This window comes from Haplochromis burtoni, unplaced genomic scaffold, assembly GCF_018398535.1.
Source record: "Haplochromis burtoni strain Fernald_Lab_line unplaced genomic scaffold, NCSU_Asbu1 Contig_1130, whole genome shotgun sequence".
Taxonomy (NCBI): Eukaryota; Metazoa; Chordata; class Actinopteri; order Cichliformes; family Cichlidae; genus Haplochromis; species Haplochromis burtoni.
In genome coordinates this window covers 46,735-65,370 of record NW_024583491.1, presented here as the reverse complement: position 1 = coordinate 65,370, position 18,636 = coordinate 46,735, and the positions used below count along the sequence as shown (strand labels likewise).

General features: G+C 41.4%; 1 protein-coding gene across 1 annotated transcript in view; it reads right to left on the bottom strand.

The window, feature by feature from the left end:
- Nucleotides 1–1,159: 1,159 nt before the first annotated feature.
- Nucleotides 1,160–18,636, bottom strand: part of LOC102299698 — a 32,580-nt gene continuing 15,103 nt past the window's right edge. Inside the window, exons 2-9 of the mRNA XM_005951815.3 lie at nucleotides 9,645–9,939; nucleotides 7,024–7,083; nucleotides 6,780–6,860; nucleotides 6,671–6,696; nucleotides 6,497–6,517; nucleotides 5,672–6,088; nucleotides 3,992–4,219; nucleotides 1,160–3,610 (exon numbers count right to left, since the gene is read on the bottom strand). Of these exons, the coding sequence (XP_005951877.1) occupies nucleotides 3,350–3,610; nucleotides 3,992–4,219; nucleotides 5,672–6,088; nucleotides 6,497–6,517; nucleotides 6,671–6,696; nucleotides 6,780–6,860; nucleotides 7,024–7,083; nucleotides 9,645–9,939 (1,389 nt within the window). The 3' untranslated portion in view covers nucleotides 1,160–3,349. The remainder of the gene's footprint in view (nucleotides 3,611–3,991; nucleotides 4,220–5,671; nucleotides 6,089–6,496; nucleotides 6,518–6,670; nucleotides 6,697–6,779; nucleotides 6,861–7,023; nucleotides 7,084–9,644; nucleotides 9,940–18,636) is intronic.

Here is an 18,636-nt window from a genome sequence, read left to right as displayed (position 1 = left end):
CCAACTGGCTGTCTGTCAAGACACTGGATGATCCTCGACGCAAATTAAGGCCGTTACTGGTGCGACTGCAGCTCCATAGCCATCAGACAGCATCTGAGACTGAAGGGCTTCAAAAACAAAAAACATCTTCAAAGGCCTCGTCTCCACAGAACGCCACAGTCTGTTTGGACTGACAGAGCACCAAACACTGGACACTGAAAGGTGGAAGAAAGTTTTATTCTCTGATGAGAACAAATGTAACCTTGATGGTCCTGATGGTTTCCAACGTTACTGACATGACAAGCAGATCTGACCTGAGATGTTTTCTACGCGCTACATTGGAGGGGGCGCCATAATGGTCTGGGGTGCTTTTTCCTTCAGTGGAACAACGGAGCTTCAGGAGGTGTAGGGGCGTCAAACAGCTGCTGGCTATATCCAGATTTTGCAGAGACCATGACTGAGGGCCCTCGTCTGTGTGGTAACAGGACAACGCTACAGTACACAATGCTGCAGCTTAAGTGACTTCTTCCAGGAGAATAACATCATTTGGACCATCCTGCGTGTTCCCCTGGTAGGGCTGCAAACATTTGATCTGCTGTATAACAGCCTGTTTCAGTTCAAGCGTTGTTTTCAATAAATTGCATTCGCAAAAAATGTTTATTCTCACTCCCATTTCTTCTTGTTGCATGTTGAAGGGTTACTTGGAACCTTGTTAAGATCCAACCATGAAAAATAGGATTTTTTTGCCATTTTTTCAGGTGGTCGTAACACTGCATCAGTGTTAAAAAAAATACTTCAGTAAAAGTTGAAGTACTTCTTAAACTTTTTTGCTCAAGTAAAAGTGAAAAAGTACCGGCTCTGTACTAAGAACATAAAAGCAGCTTCATGAATGACAATTCCATAAACCATTTTTGTGCAAAGCTAATGGATCCTTGTGCTATATTAATGTAATAATAAAATGACATTTGTAGATGGAATTACAAACTGTTTTGCAATCTAAATTCAATACTAATAAATAGACTTTGCTGATGTTCTACTTACGTTATTCAAGCTAAGAAAAAGAGAATTTTTTTTTCAAAAAAACCAAAACCAAAACCTAAATTGTAGAAGGTGACCCTGCCTCTAAACAGGTAAATGAGTAGGGAAGAGAAAGTGGATTTGGCAGGTGGGGGATGCCTAAAATCAGTTGTTTCTATTGAGAGCTCCAGTAGATTTTCTTAGTGTGCACAGTGTGATCAGTTGACCTGCTGCTCTTTGTGAATGAATACAACTGTATTCAACCAGATGTCAGCAGAGGTTTTCATGAAGGAACTTCCAGGCTTCAAAATACTCAGTTTTCATGTTTGTAGTTTATTACATGGACGTGATGACAGTGTTTTAGCTGACATTTGGGAGCCATTTTAACATAATGGAGATAGAGATTGAGGAGGCTGTGCTTTGATGGCATATGTGTGAAAATCGTAAATGATTGATGGAGGAAAGGTAGTGCTCCAAAGCCTTTTTAGACACTTCCCCATTCAAACGAATGCGGAGAAATTTGTTAGGTTTTTGGGAATTTCACGAAAACCTTGGACAATTGCTACCAAACGTCATAACACACCATTCCCGGTCGAGCCGCACGAAACAATATAACATGTGAAGGTTTTCTCAAAGCTGCGGGACAAGTTTTGTGGCAAAATTTCAGGCAGCAGCAGAAAAAGTAGAAGAATAACTAGACAGCAAAACTTTCTTCAGAAATTTTGACAAACAAAACAGAGAATCACACTGGACTTGTCACAGTGACCTGAGCTGGACATGCTGGGCTGCTCTTCAAAACTAACTAAAGTTAAAGAAATAATGTGAAATTATTCAGATGTTTCTCCTTTAGTCATTTATCCTTATCTACTCTACTCACTGCTGCCCTGCTTTTCCCCTCTTCCTCTATTTTCTTCTTCTTTTGTCACTCACAGAGATCCTCTTCAGCTGCTGTCGTGTTTAGATTTGTTTAAACAAAATCAAACATGCCACTTACAAAGTGAGAGGGTGGAGTCAGGGACATACTGTCACTGGCCTGAGGGCCCCAAACAGTTGCCCGGTAGCAAGCTACACCTCTGCCAGAAGCTCCCCAGATCATTACAGCTGGCAGGTACTACCTTAAATAAAGTTCTGCAGCCTTCTATCCGCCAGACTGCCTGAGAACCAGAGTGACGAGCAGCACAAGGCACATACTAGATTAAAGTAAAGCGCTATACAAATACAGACCATTTACCATTACTCTCTGACTCCTCATGTCTGAGTGGAAGGCTGAGGCAAAGCAGCAGGCGTTGAACAGAAAAGTGATGTTAGTGTGACACAACTACATCATAAATGTAGTGTTAGATGCTAAACGTTAAGATACTTTCAATTAAATTGATAAAATGGCGCCATGTTACAGATGTGAGAAACGGTCTGGAACAAAAACGAGAAAAACAGGACGAGCTGTTTGAAGAGTTCTGCTCTTACACTGCCTGCATACAACAGCTGGAGCTTCAGCCTTGTTATTTTTTTGCACAAGAAGACCTTTAAAACATGTTTAAGTGTACACTTTCCAATGGTAAGAAATCTGACAACAAGTTGCAATCAGACAAAATCAGAACATTTAATCAGAAAAAAACGCAGTATAGAAAAGACAGGGTTTGATTTTCAGGCAGAAGTAGATACTTTCATATGGATGTATTACAGCTGCGCGAGAATTTGAATTGAATGTAAGATTTTAATGATTTATATGCTTCTGAGTAGCTTGATCTATATTATTCTAGTGATAATATCTATGAGATTTATTTTTAAATCTTCAAAATCATAATGACTATAGAACCAAACATTTTCAGCCATAATACATAAAGTACCATAACAATGAAATATTTGAACTGCATAAAATGTCAGCCATTACATACTTTGATAAAGTTTCATATAATGACTGGTCCTCTCCATGCTCTCAGCTACTCTCAGGTAATAGTACAAATACACAAATATTCAGCATAAAACCATTAATCACTTTTTTTTTTTCAGAGATGGATTATTATTTTTATTCTTAAGTTCCAGATTTGACTTTTTATTCCAATGGATACGTTCCCAGCACCAGGTGGTGTAGTCACGGGAATTCCTGAGCTTCCAGGACTGATGATGATTATGAATATTCTGCTCAAACCAGAATAAAAACAGAAAAAACTCATTTGCAAGAAACACAGAAAGAAAGAATAACTGACATCATATAATTAGAAATGTCCTCTACGTTAAATGACAGATTTAAGGAATCATATTAAAAATATTCAGTTTAAAAAAACAACTTTTGTAAAAATAGATGAATCATGTGGCTGCAGCCCAGCCTGAACAGTGGACGCCATCTTTGCTTCTATTTGACGGATTTAATTTTGATGATCTGGTTTCCTTTGATTTCTACATCTGCTGAGAACGGCATTTTATCCAGCAGCCTGTCCTCAAAGCCGCCCCCCAGGCTGACACCCAACGCTCCTGCCAGCAGGGATGAAGCCACCTCAAACTGCTGCACCTCATTGTTATGGCTGAGCTCCGCCTCCAACTCAGTCTGCGTCCCGCTGGCTCTTATGATCCCGATAATCTCGATGGTGACGCTCTGGACTGCAGCACTCTGAACCTGCACACAAACATCAGGACAGGCTGAGAATCTCATAAACAGCTAAAAAGCTAAACAGGTCGACAGGTAGCCCGACTTTCAGAACCACAGAGAGCTCACGAGGCATCGATGACTGGTTCAGAAGAACCCCACACTGCCATTAAGACCAGGACCAGATTCTTTCTGAGTGTTGCTTTTAAGTAAATGACAGAGAAATATGACTGGCTGCCTTCAGTGAGTCTCTAATCCTGCTGATGACCTGCTGGTTAGTGGAAAATAAACTCTCAGAATAAGAGTGTGGGGGGTTAAACAGAGTTGTACAGAGCTGAGAGAGTCATCAAAGATACCCGTGTTACTGCAGTCTGTGTGTCACACGCTGCCTGGATTAAAAACAGCAGCTACCTTTAAAATTTTGGTGGAATCTGTTGAGTTCAGCGATACTGAATCCTGGAAGTGACTGGTCTTTACGTTGGTCACCCTGGCAACGTCTCCACATGATACTCTGAGATGCTTGATGTCTTCACCCCACAAGGTGATCCTGATTGAACCAGTGTCGTCTTCAAGTTTAAAATCTTGCTTGTCTTTCTTTCCTCGTCTGTTCTTCACTTTGATGTTTTCAACGGAGCCGATCTGAACAAAGCAACAACATGTGAACAACTCAGGATACAGAGACTCAAATCCCATAATCGGTGATCACAGACTGAATCTGAAAGATGGACTTTAACTGTTTGGTTTATGTGTTGTTTGTTTGTTAGAGATGGAAGTGAACATATTTAGATGAAAGGTTGAAGCTCTAACTAATCAGTTAACAGCAGCTGAACTTATCGTTGGAAAAGTGACTGTACAGAGGTCCTGCTGTGAAGGTGAGTCGATCTTTCAGAAGATCCACACAGCTCATCAGCCCGCTGTAGTTTAAGCTGAGCTGGAGATATCGACAGGTCTTCTCTTCACTCGGTTCAAGTTTAAAAGGAATTTAAAGCTCATCATATTTCAACAATCCAAACTTCTGGACTCTAATAATAAGTCTAAACACTAAACATGACCACAGTCAGGCTTTCTTTTTGTTTGCTGGCTCAATAAAGCCAGAAAAACCAGTCTGTGATAACAGGTATCACAACTGTTAACTCTGCCTCTCCGCCTCGAGCTCCGTGCATACTTAGGTAAACACACGTGATTAATACCTCATGTGACTCTTCTGCACAAAATGGATCAAGCACCACCTACTTCCTCCCCTCACCCCCAGCCGGTTACAATAGATGGCCGCCCCTCCCTGAGTCACAGAGGTTTCTTCCTGTCAAAGGGGAGTTTTTACTGTCACACTGAGCAGGTGTTTACTTTGAGGAGGTCACCTGATTGTTGAGGTTTTCTCTGTAGTATTGTAGCGTCTTTGCCTTACAATAAACTGTTGCCACAAATCAGACAAAGGTAATGCTTCAGAAAATCATCATTCAGGTGATTTGATCATCACAATCACACAGAAGAGTAAAAGAGGCACATATGTATTAATATATTTATATCACCACTCAGTGCTCCTGTTTATAATGTGACAGCTGCACAGTAGAGCTCCAAGACTTGAAACTACACACAGTTTAAAGTCAAATGAGACTTGGGAATCTCTTCAGGCTGTTACCAGATCAGACTGGGAGGAATTTTCTTGTTTAAACAGGAATTTTAGGTAATAAATATAAAACTGTAACTGGTCAGTTTCTAAGTGTTCCATCAGCAGTGAACAAAATAAAACATTTATACATTTAATGCATCACCATGTGAATATGAATACATGCAATCTGCTGCCGTAACTTCATCACACATTAAACATACTGTAAAGAAAACACGGAGCTTCCAGTTACTGTAAACCGACACTCTGAACATCAGCTGCTCCAGACCAGGTGATGTGTTCAGCATAATTTAGCGATAGTGCTTCATCCCAGTAAAAATACAACCACTGTTGTGACACTGAAAACTCAGACTTCAGGCTCAGCTGACCTCACTAACACATTAATCTGGCTTCATAGCACACCCCTCTGAGCTTGTGAGGAAATGGCTGCCCAAATGTTCTGCAGAATATCTGTTCACACTTACCTCTGTTACTTTTCCTTCAACACTCACTAATGTCTTGTCCGCTGATCTCTTGGCCTGTTCGATGGAGCAAACTTGAGTATCAATGAGCATCCGAGCTTCCATCTCCAGATTCTCAGGAACATCAATCTGTGGTGTCTTCGATACTTTGCTTAATTTGGTCACTTTAATGTCATTTCCCTCCACGATGACCTCTCTGAACAGGTAGCAGCTCTTCTCCTGGATTTCTTGATAGCGCTCTCTTCCATACACCATCACTTTAATACTGGCTGTTTCATCGGCCACCCCCAGGTTAAAGAAAAACTTTTTCTCCTTGTTTCTGGTTTGATATGTACGCAGACCAGATTTCTGCACGATTTTGCCACCAATTGCTTTGTTTCCAGGGTTACCACTGGCCTTTAGTTCGCCAATGGATATTCTCTGAACACAGATGGAGAGACAAAAGTAATAGCCCTGATAGTGGCCTAGCAGGTTTTGACCAAAATATTACTCTATTACTGATCTTTATATTTGTTCACACATTAACAGCTCTGTTGTCCCATCAAACAGAATTCATTCTAACATTAGTCAGCTAAAAGTCACTACACTATTACCTGGTTGTTACCTTTGTAAATACATGGATGTTGCATGGTTTTATTTCCACCACTGCCTTGCTATGACAGAGAGCCCCACTAAAAGTTGTAATGTTTAAACAGGATTCAGGTAACACTGAACAGGAAGTGCACCAAAATAAAGGAGTTTATTTTTCATTCCTGATCTAGTGATCAGGTCTAAGGAAAAATATTTCCTGTTGTTTTACTTAAAGGAAATTAAGAGAAATCCACTCACCCATGACTGGCTTTTCCTGTCCTGGAAAAGAAACTGTGTGTAAATGCTCAGTTTGTCATGATGGAAGTGTGGAAAAACTTAACGTTTATGGATGTGTGGTTGTTTGCTGGAGGTGCTTTGATAAATGATGTGAAATATTTCATTAACCTAACTGACATATTTAATAACTGTTACCTTTTGAGGCAATCTCCCCGGTTCGTCTATAAAGAACAAATAAAACGGTGAGTTTTCATACTGTTCTCTTGTTACTGGAGGAAGTGTTAACATGTTTCACAGAGCTGACCTTTTGCTGTCAACTTCCCATCATTTTTGCCTTCAGCCTCTTGCTCTACATCTAAAGAATCACTTGCAGCACTGCTCTTACCTGTAACACACACATCTCATCATAACCCCACCTTCAAACAGGTAAATATCAAGCACAGTTCAGCCGTTATTTGCAAGTCTACCATCCCAGCAAGATGCAGTTCAGCAGGTTGTGTCTAACACTAAAGCAGACCCAGTGTCACGCTTTTAGTATGTTCACTCACCAGCTTCAGATTTCATATCCTCTGCCTTTGAATCAGTTTCACTAAGTTTCCTCTTCGTTCCTAAAAGAAATGTTTCAGAGTTCAACACAGATTATTAGATTATCATTATTATTATTACTATAAATCTGACGGGTTTACATGATGTGCAATTTTTTATTTATTTTGGAATAAAATGCATTGTTCCACAGATGGTCACAGACAGTCACCACTATCAAAGTAGCTTTAGGAGTATAACTGATCTTTGTCTGTGTGGGGTCTCAGTCATCCAGGTGATGCACCTGAGCTGAAAGTAGCTGCTCTTCTATTTTAGAAGCTTGAAGATGTTTCTGAAGTCCACCTGGAATCCATCCTGACATCCCTCCCAGGTGATTCGTGTGGCTCATGGGATGCTAACATCTAACATGATTACAGGGAGTATCCATAACTCTATGGACCACCTGCAAGGTGACAGCAGCAGCAAACCCCACCAGGGTTTGCTGCTGCATTTCAGATACCTCAAGACTCGGATGTCAGAACTCGGGAGTAGGGATGGGTATCGTTTAGGTTTTATCCGATACCAGTACCAAACCGGTACTTTTGAAACGGTGCTCAAACGGTGCGTAAAGAATGAAGAACACAAAATTGGTCCAAAAACCTCTCATGTTCAGCTGTTTTTTTGTAAAAAGATAACAATGTTAGCCTTTTCTGCAGCTATGGGGCATATATGGTATCACTCTTGGCTGGAAGCAGTGCTTAAACAATGGAAAAAACACAAACTTTGTCCAAAAAGTTTGTTTAGCTGTTTCCCTCTTTTTCTTTGGTCATTTTAGCATTTTTGGCCAGGGTGAAGGGAGTATCTGCCATCAAACAAGAAGACAGCCGCATGTAGCTACGATGATGTTTGCTAGTTCACCTTACATGCATTAATGTAATAAGTGGTTAGCCTACTCAACGTAAATTACACACGAACAACATGAAGCTCCTCACGCAGAGAAGAACGGCTGCTGCTGCATCATCATCCTCATCATTTCTGCTACACTGGCAGGGCTAGGGGCCAGGACTCTCCTCTTCGGGTTTTTGGGGGATGTTGCTAACTCCGGGTCTGATAACAGGCACCACACCCGCAGTAGATGTGCACGGTGTGAGGTCTCGCAGCAAGCTATCAAATACGGTGCATTTCTCTGCTTTTAAAAAAATGCTATGCGTCGCCAGGTGTTTCATCAGATTTGAGGTGTTACCTCCTTTGACAGTATCACAGTATCAGCTTAAAGCACTTGTTGCAGGCTGCTGAGTTTGCATCTTTTGCTGTGAAGTACAGCCAGACTTTGACTGCTTTGCCTTGGGTGTTTTTAATCTGTAGCTCTGCTCTAAAAGAACGTACATACCTGGACCCGCCTACTACGCTTGCAAAGGTAAAATGATTGGCTGGTATGCAAAGTGTATGACATCTCAGGAAAAAAAAGCACCGAAATGTGCGCTGCTTTTCGGTCTGGTTACTACCGTTTATGTCAGAACTGGTGCCATTATGGCACCAGATACCGGTACCCATCCCTACTCGGGAGTCGTGTCAGTTCCGAGTGCGTTCTCATTTTAAAACAATGTTGGCTAACGTTAGCACATTAAACTGGAAAAGCACCTTGTTTTCTATGATCACTTGCATTAATCATGAAACTCACAGACCTTCTGCAGGAGCCTGATATTAACCAGACCTCATCCCACATAGCAAGCAGGCCTGGCCGGGATCCGGCATCAAGCTGGCACTTCTGACTGACTGGTGTCATGGCAGGGTGTATGTCAACCAGATGTGGGCCAGGTCTGGCAACGAGGCCACTGTTTATGTTCCTATTTTAGTTAGAACACTCAAATGCCATGTTGCAATACTATACTGCTATGGTAGCCAACGTTTCAAATGCAGTTTTGACAAGTTTGTGAGTGTACGCTTTATCCAAAACCTAGTGAGGGTTTGCTCATCTTTGGCACTGGGTGGCTGTAGCTCAGGCGGTAGAGCAGGTCACCTATTGATCGGAAGGTTAGTGGTTCGATCCCTGGCTCCTCCAGTCTGCATGTTGTGTGTATGAATGTAGTTAGGCAGCACTCAGTTAAGAGAAAGTGTGTGGCTGGGAGAATGTGGCATGTTGTATAGAGCACTTTGAGTAATCTAGGAGAGTAGAAAAGTGCTATATAAGAATCTGTTCATTCACTGTCTGAACAGAGTTTTGTCATGTTACTTTTGCACTATTATGTACATGTTGTTATTACATGGCTTTATTAAGGTACACATTAAGCTGACATCTGGGGCCAGAGCTGAAATTGTTCTGGGCCAGAACAGGGCCAGCAGTGTGTCTGCAACTGGCCCGTGGCTGCTCACAACTTACACATGGCCCACATACCGCAAAGAATGACGGCCCTTTGGTGGCCCAGACCAGGTTTGCCAGAGGTAATCCACACATGGGCCAGCAAAGGACCAACAGTGTGTCTGCAACTGGCCTTGTGCTGGCCCATGTGTGGGCCACCTTTGGCAAACCAGATCTGGGCCACCAAAGGGCCGTCATTCTTTGCGGTATGTGGGCCATGTGTAAGCACATTGTGTGGACCAGAGCTGGACCATGCCAATTTTGCTATGTGGGATGGTGTGAACTCACCTTTTTTCTCAGCTTCTGCTTTGCTCTTCAGTTGGTCCACAAAGGGGCGCAGCAGGTCCTGGACTCCAGGGTCTTTCCTTATCTTATTCATTGCGTTCTTGATTCTCTGGATAGACTCGTTCACTCCATATTGCTTAATGATTTTTTGGGGCATCTCTCTTTTTAATTTCTTCGTCTTCTTCTGTTTTGGGATTTTCGAAACAAACTCCCACATCTTATCGTACTCTTTGTCATCCAGCTTTGCAAGGATTTCAGTCAGAGCTGTTTCCCACTGTTTCTCTAAAATCGCTGCCATCTGCGACACAAAAACAGAAACACATTTCTTTTTACGTCAGTGCATTTATCTGAAAGCTACTACTACAGTTTATTTTAGTTTTTACCGTTTTCTCCTTTAAACTTTACTTCAATAATTGTTAATGTAACGCAAAAGTTCACAAAAATGAGAATGAAATGAAATCGGTGTGTAATGTCACAGCAGGCCCGTCTTTTATAAAGGGGTGGGCAATTAATTTTCAAAAGGGGACACAGGAGAAACTGGAACAGTTGTGGAAGCTGACTCAGTAAACTGAACTCTGCTCAATATGAATATTTTGTCTTTGTAAGCTGCTGCTGGTCTGAGTATCTACAGTAAGCTGTTTTCTGATCGGGGTGTTTTTTGGTGGCTGAAGTGGGTCAAACTGCATCTAAATTTATTCTCACGTAAGCCAGTAAGCAATTAGGACGTACAAGCTCGGGTCTGTTTTATACGGTCTGTGGTAATGATATAAGCTGAAGTACCAGCTTTTCTGGTACTTTTCTGTTTTCTTTTTATTAATGTAGGGTCTCTATTTGGTGCTATAATATATTTAATACCGTATAACCTGAGATTAATTAATGAAGGAGTGAATCATCTGCTTAGAAAAAGTTCATGCCTTTATTGCTAAAAACATCATGGCAGTAAGCTCCAGCTAAAGGAAAATAAGATGAGCTCCTGATGCTGTCCTGCAAAGTATTACAGAAATTATTGCTGTGACTACGCCACACGTGTAAATGTGTGCATTGCTTTTAGAAATATATACTCACAGTACTGTGCAAAGGTCAGAGCCACCCCTCATTTCTGTATATTTTGCTTCCAAGCAGCCAGACCTTCTTGTAATTTTTTGAAGTGCTCTTGAGCAATAGTTCTCCAGCTTTCTGAAAGCCTTTAAATTTTTCTTTAGACACTGGCTCTTTGAAACAATATGTTCTGTTTATGAAGCCACTTCTCTCTGACTTATGAATGACTAAAGTATAAAAAGGCTCCTAAGTCAAGGGAGAAGGTTGAGTTAGGAGCAGGGGAAGTTTGGATGTTCGCTCAGTTATTATTCATATAATTTTAAATAATTTTAAATAATTTTTAAATTCCATCCATCCATTGGCATCTGCTTATCCTTTTCAGGGTCGCGGGGGGCGCTGGAGCCTATCCCAGCTGTCATAGGGTGAGAGGCAGGGTACACCCAATTTTTAAATTAACCCAGAAAATGTGACTGAAATGGCCACATTATCTCTTGATGTTCTCCAGATGTTGGCAGAGGTTCAGAGAGCAGTCAGACTCAGCGTTAGGTGGACTCTGCCTTCGAGACACTCCCAGGAATGTTTTTAATGTTCTTACTCCTGAGAACATTCACACTGAGCGTGTTCAGTTCATTTCACTTCAAACTTTCTTTAGCTGAGAAGTCGAGCCGAGGCATCCAGGTGATGAACGTACGTCAAATTCAACTTCCATTTTTTTCTTTTGTAACTGTTTTCAACAGGGGGAGTAACAGAAATGACTCATCAGCTGTTGTGATCCAGCTGTCAGGAATGTCTTAAAGACATAAAGACCTGGATGGCCTCTAATTCTCTGCTTCTAAATTCAGATCAAACTGAGGTTATTTTACGCGGCCCTGAAAATCATAGAAATATGGTATCTAAGATAAGACTTTGAGATAAGACTTTATTGATCCCAACGCAAAAATGTCTCCATCGTGGGATCAATAAAGTCTTATCTTAACCAGATTCTTACTCTGGATGGCATTACCTTGGCCTCCAGTAACACTGTGAGGAACCTTGGAGTCATTTTTGACCAGGACATGTCCTTCAATGCCAGAGCATTCTCTTTCCCAACGCGCAACATACCGACGATTTGTCAGGTCCCGAGGCGTCCCTCAGGAACGCGAAAGGTAACCTTCAACATCTCTATGATACCCACCAGGTTGTGGATGGAATCCAATAGACTGATGCTCCCGGCAGTAATACACGTTCCAGCTGTGTATTCCAGCCCTAACCATAACCTTAATCATGTTAGATAGTGTTTTCCAAAGCGATTAAAGTAAAATAAACATACATGTGTAGATTCATTCCAAACGGTTCTCATGTTTCCTCATTTTTCTGAACGTGTAACATAGGGACATATTGGGTGGCCGAAAGTGTAACATACAGACGATTTGTCACCTAGCGTAAAATGTTACGCTTTGGGAGTGAGAATGTGTTGTCAACGCACATATTAAACAAATATGTAAGACTGCTTTCTTCCATTTGTGCAACATCTCTAAAGTTAGAAATATCCTGTCTCAGAGTGACGCTGAAAAACTAGTTCATGCATTTATTACTTCCAGGCTGGACGACTGTAATTCATTATTATCAGGATGTCCAAAAAACTCCCTGAAAAGCCTTCAGCTGATCCAAAATGCTGCAGCAAGAGTCCTGACAGGGACTAGAAAGAGAGAGCAGATTTCTCCTGTTTTGGCTTCCCTTAAATGCTTCACGAATTCAAAATCCTGCTCCTCACATACAAGGTCTTAAATAATCAGGCCCCATCTTATCTTAATGACCTTGTAGTACCATATCACCCTATTAGAGCACTTCGCTCTCGCTCTGCAGGCCTACTTGTTGTTCCTAGAGTATTTAAAAGTAGAATGGGAGGCAGAGCCTTCAGTTTTCAGGCCCCTCTTCTGTGGAACCAGCTTCCAGTTTGGATTCAGGAGACAGACACTATCTCTACTTTCAAGATTAGGCTTCAAACTTTCCTTTTTGCTAAAGCATATAGTTAGGGCTGGACCAGGTGACCCTGAATCCTCCCTTAGTTATGCTGCAATAGACGTAGGCTGCCGGGGATTCCCATGATGCATTGAGTTTTTCCTTTCCAGTCACCTTTCTCACTCACTATGTGTTAACAGACCTCTCTGCATTGAATCATATCTGTTATTAACCTCTGTCTCTCTTCCACAGCATGTCTTTATCCTGTCTTCCTTCTCTCACCCCAACCAATCACAGCAGATGGCCCCGCCCCTCCCTGAGCCTGGTTCTGCCGGAGGTTTCTTCCTGTTAAAAGGGAGTTTTTCCTTCCCACTGTCGCCAAAGTGTTGCTCATAGGGGGTCATATGATTGTTGGGTTTTTCTCTGTATCTATTATTGTACGATTTACCTTACAATATAAAGTACCTTGAGGCGACTTTTGTGATTTGGCGCTGTATAAATAAAACTGAATTGAATTGAATCCCATTCTACAGCATATTCATCAAAGGTGGGTCATAGTGGAAGGAACCACATGCCTTCAAAGCTGCATCAGAAATATTGGATTCCTGGTGCTTTGATTAGAAGCATTATGTTGAGATGTGTGATCTGCAGAAGGCTTCATGGAGCTGCAAGCCAGCAGCAGATGGCTGACTTGCTCGAAAGCAGAGTGACCCCTGAGAAACCCCCATTTAGCTTTGTTGGAGTGGACTATTTTGGTCTCTTTGAAGTGAAGCGTGAGATAAGTCTTGTGAAGTGCTATGGAGTTATTTTTTCTTGTTTGGCGATAAGAGCAGTACATATTGAGGTCGCCTCAACTCTTGACACTGATTCTTTCATTAACGACTTACAACGTTTCATTGCAAGACTAGGTCAGGTTCAATTCCTGTGCTCCGACAATGGGACCAACTTTGTTGGTGCAGAGTGCAAACTGAGACGAGAGTGGCATCAGAAAAAGATCTCTGATGTGCCATCTTGAAGGGAGTGAAATTGATCTTTAATCCTCCAACTGGATCACACCATGGCAGAGCATGGGAACGGTTAATTTGTTCCATCAGAAAGGTCCTTAATTCCACCCTGTAGACACAGCATTTAACAAAGAAGGACTCCAAACTGCTCTTTGTGAAGTCAAGTCAATCCTCAACAGTAGACCCAATACACTGGAATCGACCGATCCAAATGATTTGGAAGCTTTAACACCAAACCACCTCCTCCTTCTCAAGTCCAACGCATGTTTACCACCTGGTCTGTTCCAGTTCCAAAAGTGCATGAAAACGATGCAGACAGTTCCAATATACATCTGATCTGTTTTGTAAAAAATGGATCAAAGAACACTTGCTATAACTTCAACAGTGCCAGAAATGGGGGAGGATTAAACACAACTTTGTTCCTGGAGATGTGGTCCTCATGTTGGATGACTCTGCACCTCATGGTTCCTGGATCATTGGGAGAGTCAAAGGAGCTGCGCTAGACCAAAAAGGGCTTGTAAGCCAGGTCTGGTTAAGACCCCAATCAGCCATGTATGCATACCCATCACAAAGATATCCCTTCTTCAGGAGACCTCCGACCCATGACGACGACACCTTTAACACAACTTAACATGACTTATTTTGATTTGACTTTAACACTATGAGATGTACAGCATAGACTGACTATATATTTAGGCTAAGTGCTGGTAACCTCTGGATGACTGGCTGACCATGTGCAGACAGAAAAAGAAAAGAAAAGAGAAAATGACTTTAATGGACTCTTTGAGTGTGTTATGCTGTCTCACTGGGTGTCTGTGATGTGATGTAGGGTAGTTATGGTGTCAGATGTGTAATTATAACTAGGGATGGACCTATCCAACATACGATATCAGTATCCGTCCGATCCTGACCTAAATTACTGGATCGGCTATCGGGGAGAAATAAAAAATGTAACCCGGTCCCTTAACCTCCTAGGACCCGAACTCTTCCACAGCAGTATTTTTAATTTCTCTTTGATATTTGGAATTACGTACACGTTGGTAAGCTGTCTTGTTGCAACTGACGAACTGAAACAAACGAGCGTGCTGTGTGTGCAACAGCGCGACAAACATTACCTGTCCTTTTATTAACTGCACAAGTAGTGCTGGTCATAGCTGCTGGCTACCTGTGTAAGGCTGTCATGGGTCTGTAGCTCTGTCACCGTTTTAGGGAACATATTTAGTTTTAAAGTAAGTTTCAGGGCTTTTCCTGCCTTTCTGGAGGGATTATATTTCACTAAAAAACGATCTAATATGCATGTCCACATAATAATTATTATAATTATAATATATTAAAAAACACACGCTGTATTTTAAAGAACATACATTAAGAAGCAGATTATATTAGATTTATATTTTAAATAAGACAAAAGTTGGATTTTACAGCAGTAAAATGATTGTATCTCTACAGTTTAAACATGTAATAAGCTTTGCCCCTGCACAGAGTGGATAGTGAAACAAATGGAATCATCATAATGACATTATTTCATATTTATTACTTCCCCCTCCTCATTGCTTTATTATTGTAGCTCTAGTAATAAATAATAATGTAAGGATTCTGGATCAGCACCATGATGCCCATAGTATATACAGTATTCTGAAGAAGGTCTAAAATGTCCCTGTGTGTGCGTGCATGTGTGTGTTTTATGTATATGGATTATTTTAAATTATTACTCATGATATAACATTGTGCAGACATGGCTGGTAAGGACATGAGGAGGAAACAGTAGGAGCTGTGTGAGGCTACTAAAGGCAGGGCTATAACATTTTTCTGTCATCATTTTATTATAGATTAAGTGCAAGAGTTGTTAGGTGTGGATAATTAGATTATAGTTTATTGCAATAGCAAGTTGTGCCTTGTTCTCAGATAGACAGCAAGTGGAGAGTGATATATGAAATGATGGGATGGAAGGAAGAAGAGAAGCAAAGAGTGATTCACAGGCAGAGCCTAAATTATTTCTCACAGTTTTTTGTTGCCTTATGGTTCCAAGCGCTGTCACCAATCTTTGCATTTTGTTATTATCTCATGACACTTGTTTAATCAGCTACCATCTCTCCTGTGGACTTTTTAATGTCTACAGTCTCAGATCAACACAGCCCTGCCCTTCCCATATTAGATTCTTGATGAATGTGTGTTGTTGTTATTCAGCCTGGTTCAATGTGCCCCTTTTTAACTTTGAGCACCCGCCCCTTTAAACCTCTCTGCACGGCCCTGAACCCTAGGCACGTTTTTTGTAACGGTATAAACACGGAAAGGTGGTGGATTGGCCAGATGCTGGTCGGTGTGTAAAAATAACTCGGTTGTTTGGTGGTGGCATCGCGGAGCTTCCACAGATTCAGTAAAATTAACAAGTGGTGGAGGCCAGCAGGTGGATGAGAGGAAGGGGAGGCAGGAGGAGCAGAGACCCCAGGCGGCCGCCGGTCCGAGTGTCAGGTGAACTGAACTTCAGGTAAGAAGTTATGACAAATCGTCAACATATTACGTTTTCGGCTACCCACCACGTTCCTAAATGACGACCTCGGAAAAAGAGGAAATATGAGAACCGTCTGGACTGAATCTACACATGTTCGCTCTTTTTCTTCAAATCGCTTAGAAACACGCTATTTAACATCATTAAAGTCCTGGTTAAGGTCAGGAATAAGGTTATGGTTAGGGCTGGAATACAGGGCTGGAACGTCTATTACCGCGGGAGCGTCATTGCACTGGATTCCAGCCATAACCCGCCGCGTACCATAAGAACGCCGAAGGTCTCCTTTCGCGTTCCTCAGGAACGCCGCGGGACGTGACAAAACGTCGACATGTTACGCCTCGGGAGTGAGAACGGGCTGTTACTGAATCATCAGAGCTGAACTGGTGATGGAGAAACAGGTTTACCTTTTAGGTGACATGAATGAGTTGAAGGGAAGTTATGAACTGTTTCTGAGAGACAAATAACACCAGGATCCTTTTCTAAGTAGCTGACAGCTGGTAACTGTGCAGGGGCGGGTCTAGCAAAGTGTTGCCAGGGGGGCAGGTAGGGCATTAACAGGGAAAGGGGGGCACAAAGAAATACTTTTCTTTCTTATTCTCATTTAAAATGTCTCGCTTTTAATAAATAATTATCTGAATCTTACAACCAAAGTTTTTATCTGATGTAAAATGTATAGAAATCATACATATACCAACAAGACTGTACATCACTGTCACAACAGCGTTTGTTTTCATTCAAAGGCTTTATGGCTTTAATACCTGGTGGGCCGGTCTTTAGTCAAGCCCAGGCTGGTTTTTTTTGTCCCAGTCCAGCCCTGGGCACGACACACAGTGAATTAATCTGAGAAGGTGCATCAAAACATAAATGGCCGCGCCAGCGTTGCACATCGCAAATCAGCTCGCATAGACACATTAGTTGTGCCTCTTCTTAATGACGGTATCTTAACTAACAACCCCAACTACCAGATTCAACTTGTAATTGGCTAAAAATAACTTAGCCTACTGGTGAGAGGGACGTTGTTAGCTTTCCACATTCCGACACTTCAAAAGCTTCAGGAGCTGTCCGCTCAGCACAGCATCAGCACCACGGAGATACACGGATACATCCGTAGACTCGAGACACAATGCATTTTTGGGACTTTCAGGTGTATGGACCAATGTTTTATTTTCTGATCAAACCAGAAAGCTTTAATGAGCAGCTGGATTTGTCTCGCATTAACTGGCTGAGTTAATGCCAGTTAATGCAACATCGAAGCAGCTGGAATCCACAGCTGTGCGTGTTCATGGAGCTGCATGTTCACCTGCTGGACGTCACTACCTGACAGGTTTAACTGTCTTCAGAACATTGCAGAGGCCTTATTGACAGTATTTGGCTCCACATGTCTGTGTGAGCAGGTTGAATGAATAAGTTCATACAAAAATTTAAAAAAACAAAACACTAAAGTTATTCTACTACACTTGTATGCAAAAAAATACACCCAAAATATTTCGCAGTTCAGCAATACTGATCTTTTTATTTAAACTTTTAGCAGAACTTTAAATCGAAGTATTTAAACTAATATTCAAAAACTAATTTAAAACGCAATTTTATGCAGATTTTGAAAACTCTTTGGTTCTGAAAAAAGGAAGTGCAGTATCAGCAAAAAAAATGTTTATATTCAACAACTAAAAAAAAACAGGTTGTAGAATGGACCCTTTTATACTTAAAGCTATAAATAAGACATCCAGAGTGTAAAGCAGTGCAAATGCAAACACAGCTTCATGACACTCATCTGTTATCAAGATGTCAGTGTGAGCTGTTTTTATCACATTTAAGCTGAGACTGAATTTTGTGTAATTTCTATACAAAACTTAACACAAGTATGAAAAAAAGTGTTTTTCATGGGGGGGGGGTTCGAACAATGGAACTGTTTAGCCTGCAAGCACAGTGTTTTTCAAAGTAAAACTTGAGTATCCATTGTAGAGTCAGACTTAGCCATGGCAACGCACAGATGTCCGAGCTCCATATATTGCGTTAAGCTTAACGTGAGAATGCTTTACAAACATTCAGAGATGAACTTACACACTGCTTTACTTCTCTGGATAGCTTTCTCGGAGATGAAATGCCAGTTTGGAGCACTAGCGAGGCTCCAAATGCTCCACCAACAGGTCTCGTACACAACAGCCGCTCTATCACATGACGCAAACTGCTCCAGTGTGCTAAGGTCACTACCTGGGTTACGTCATGTCACAAGTTTTGTGAGGTGCTTTTGTGATATTTAACCTCCTAGGACCTGGCATCCACATATGTGGACATCACATTTTGGGTTATTTAGACCAAAATACTCAATTTTGCTCTACATGGGCCTGATATCCACTTACGAGGACATTATACTGCTACTGTTCTATCAAAATTTTAAACGAATATCCTCATATGTGGCTCTATTTTTCTTAAAAACAAAAATAAGGTAAAAAAAAAAAATCTGGTAATTCTTTGTTTTTACATTCATCGGGCCCCAATATGC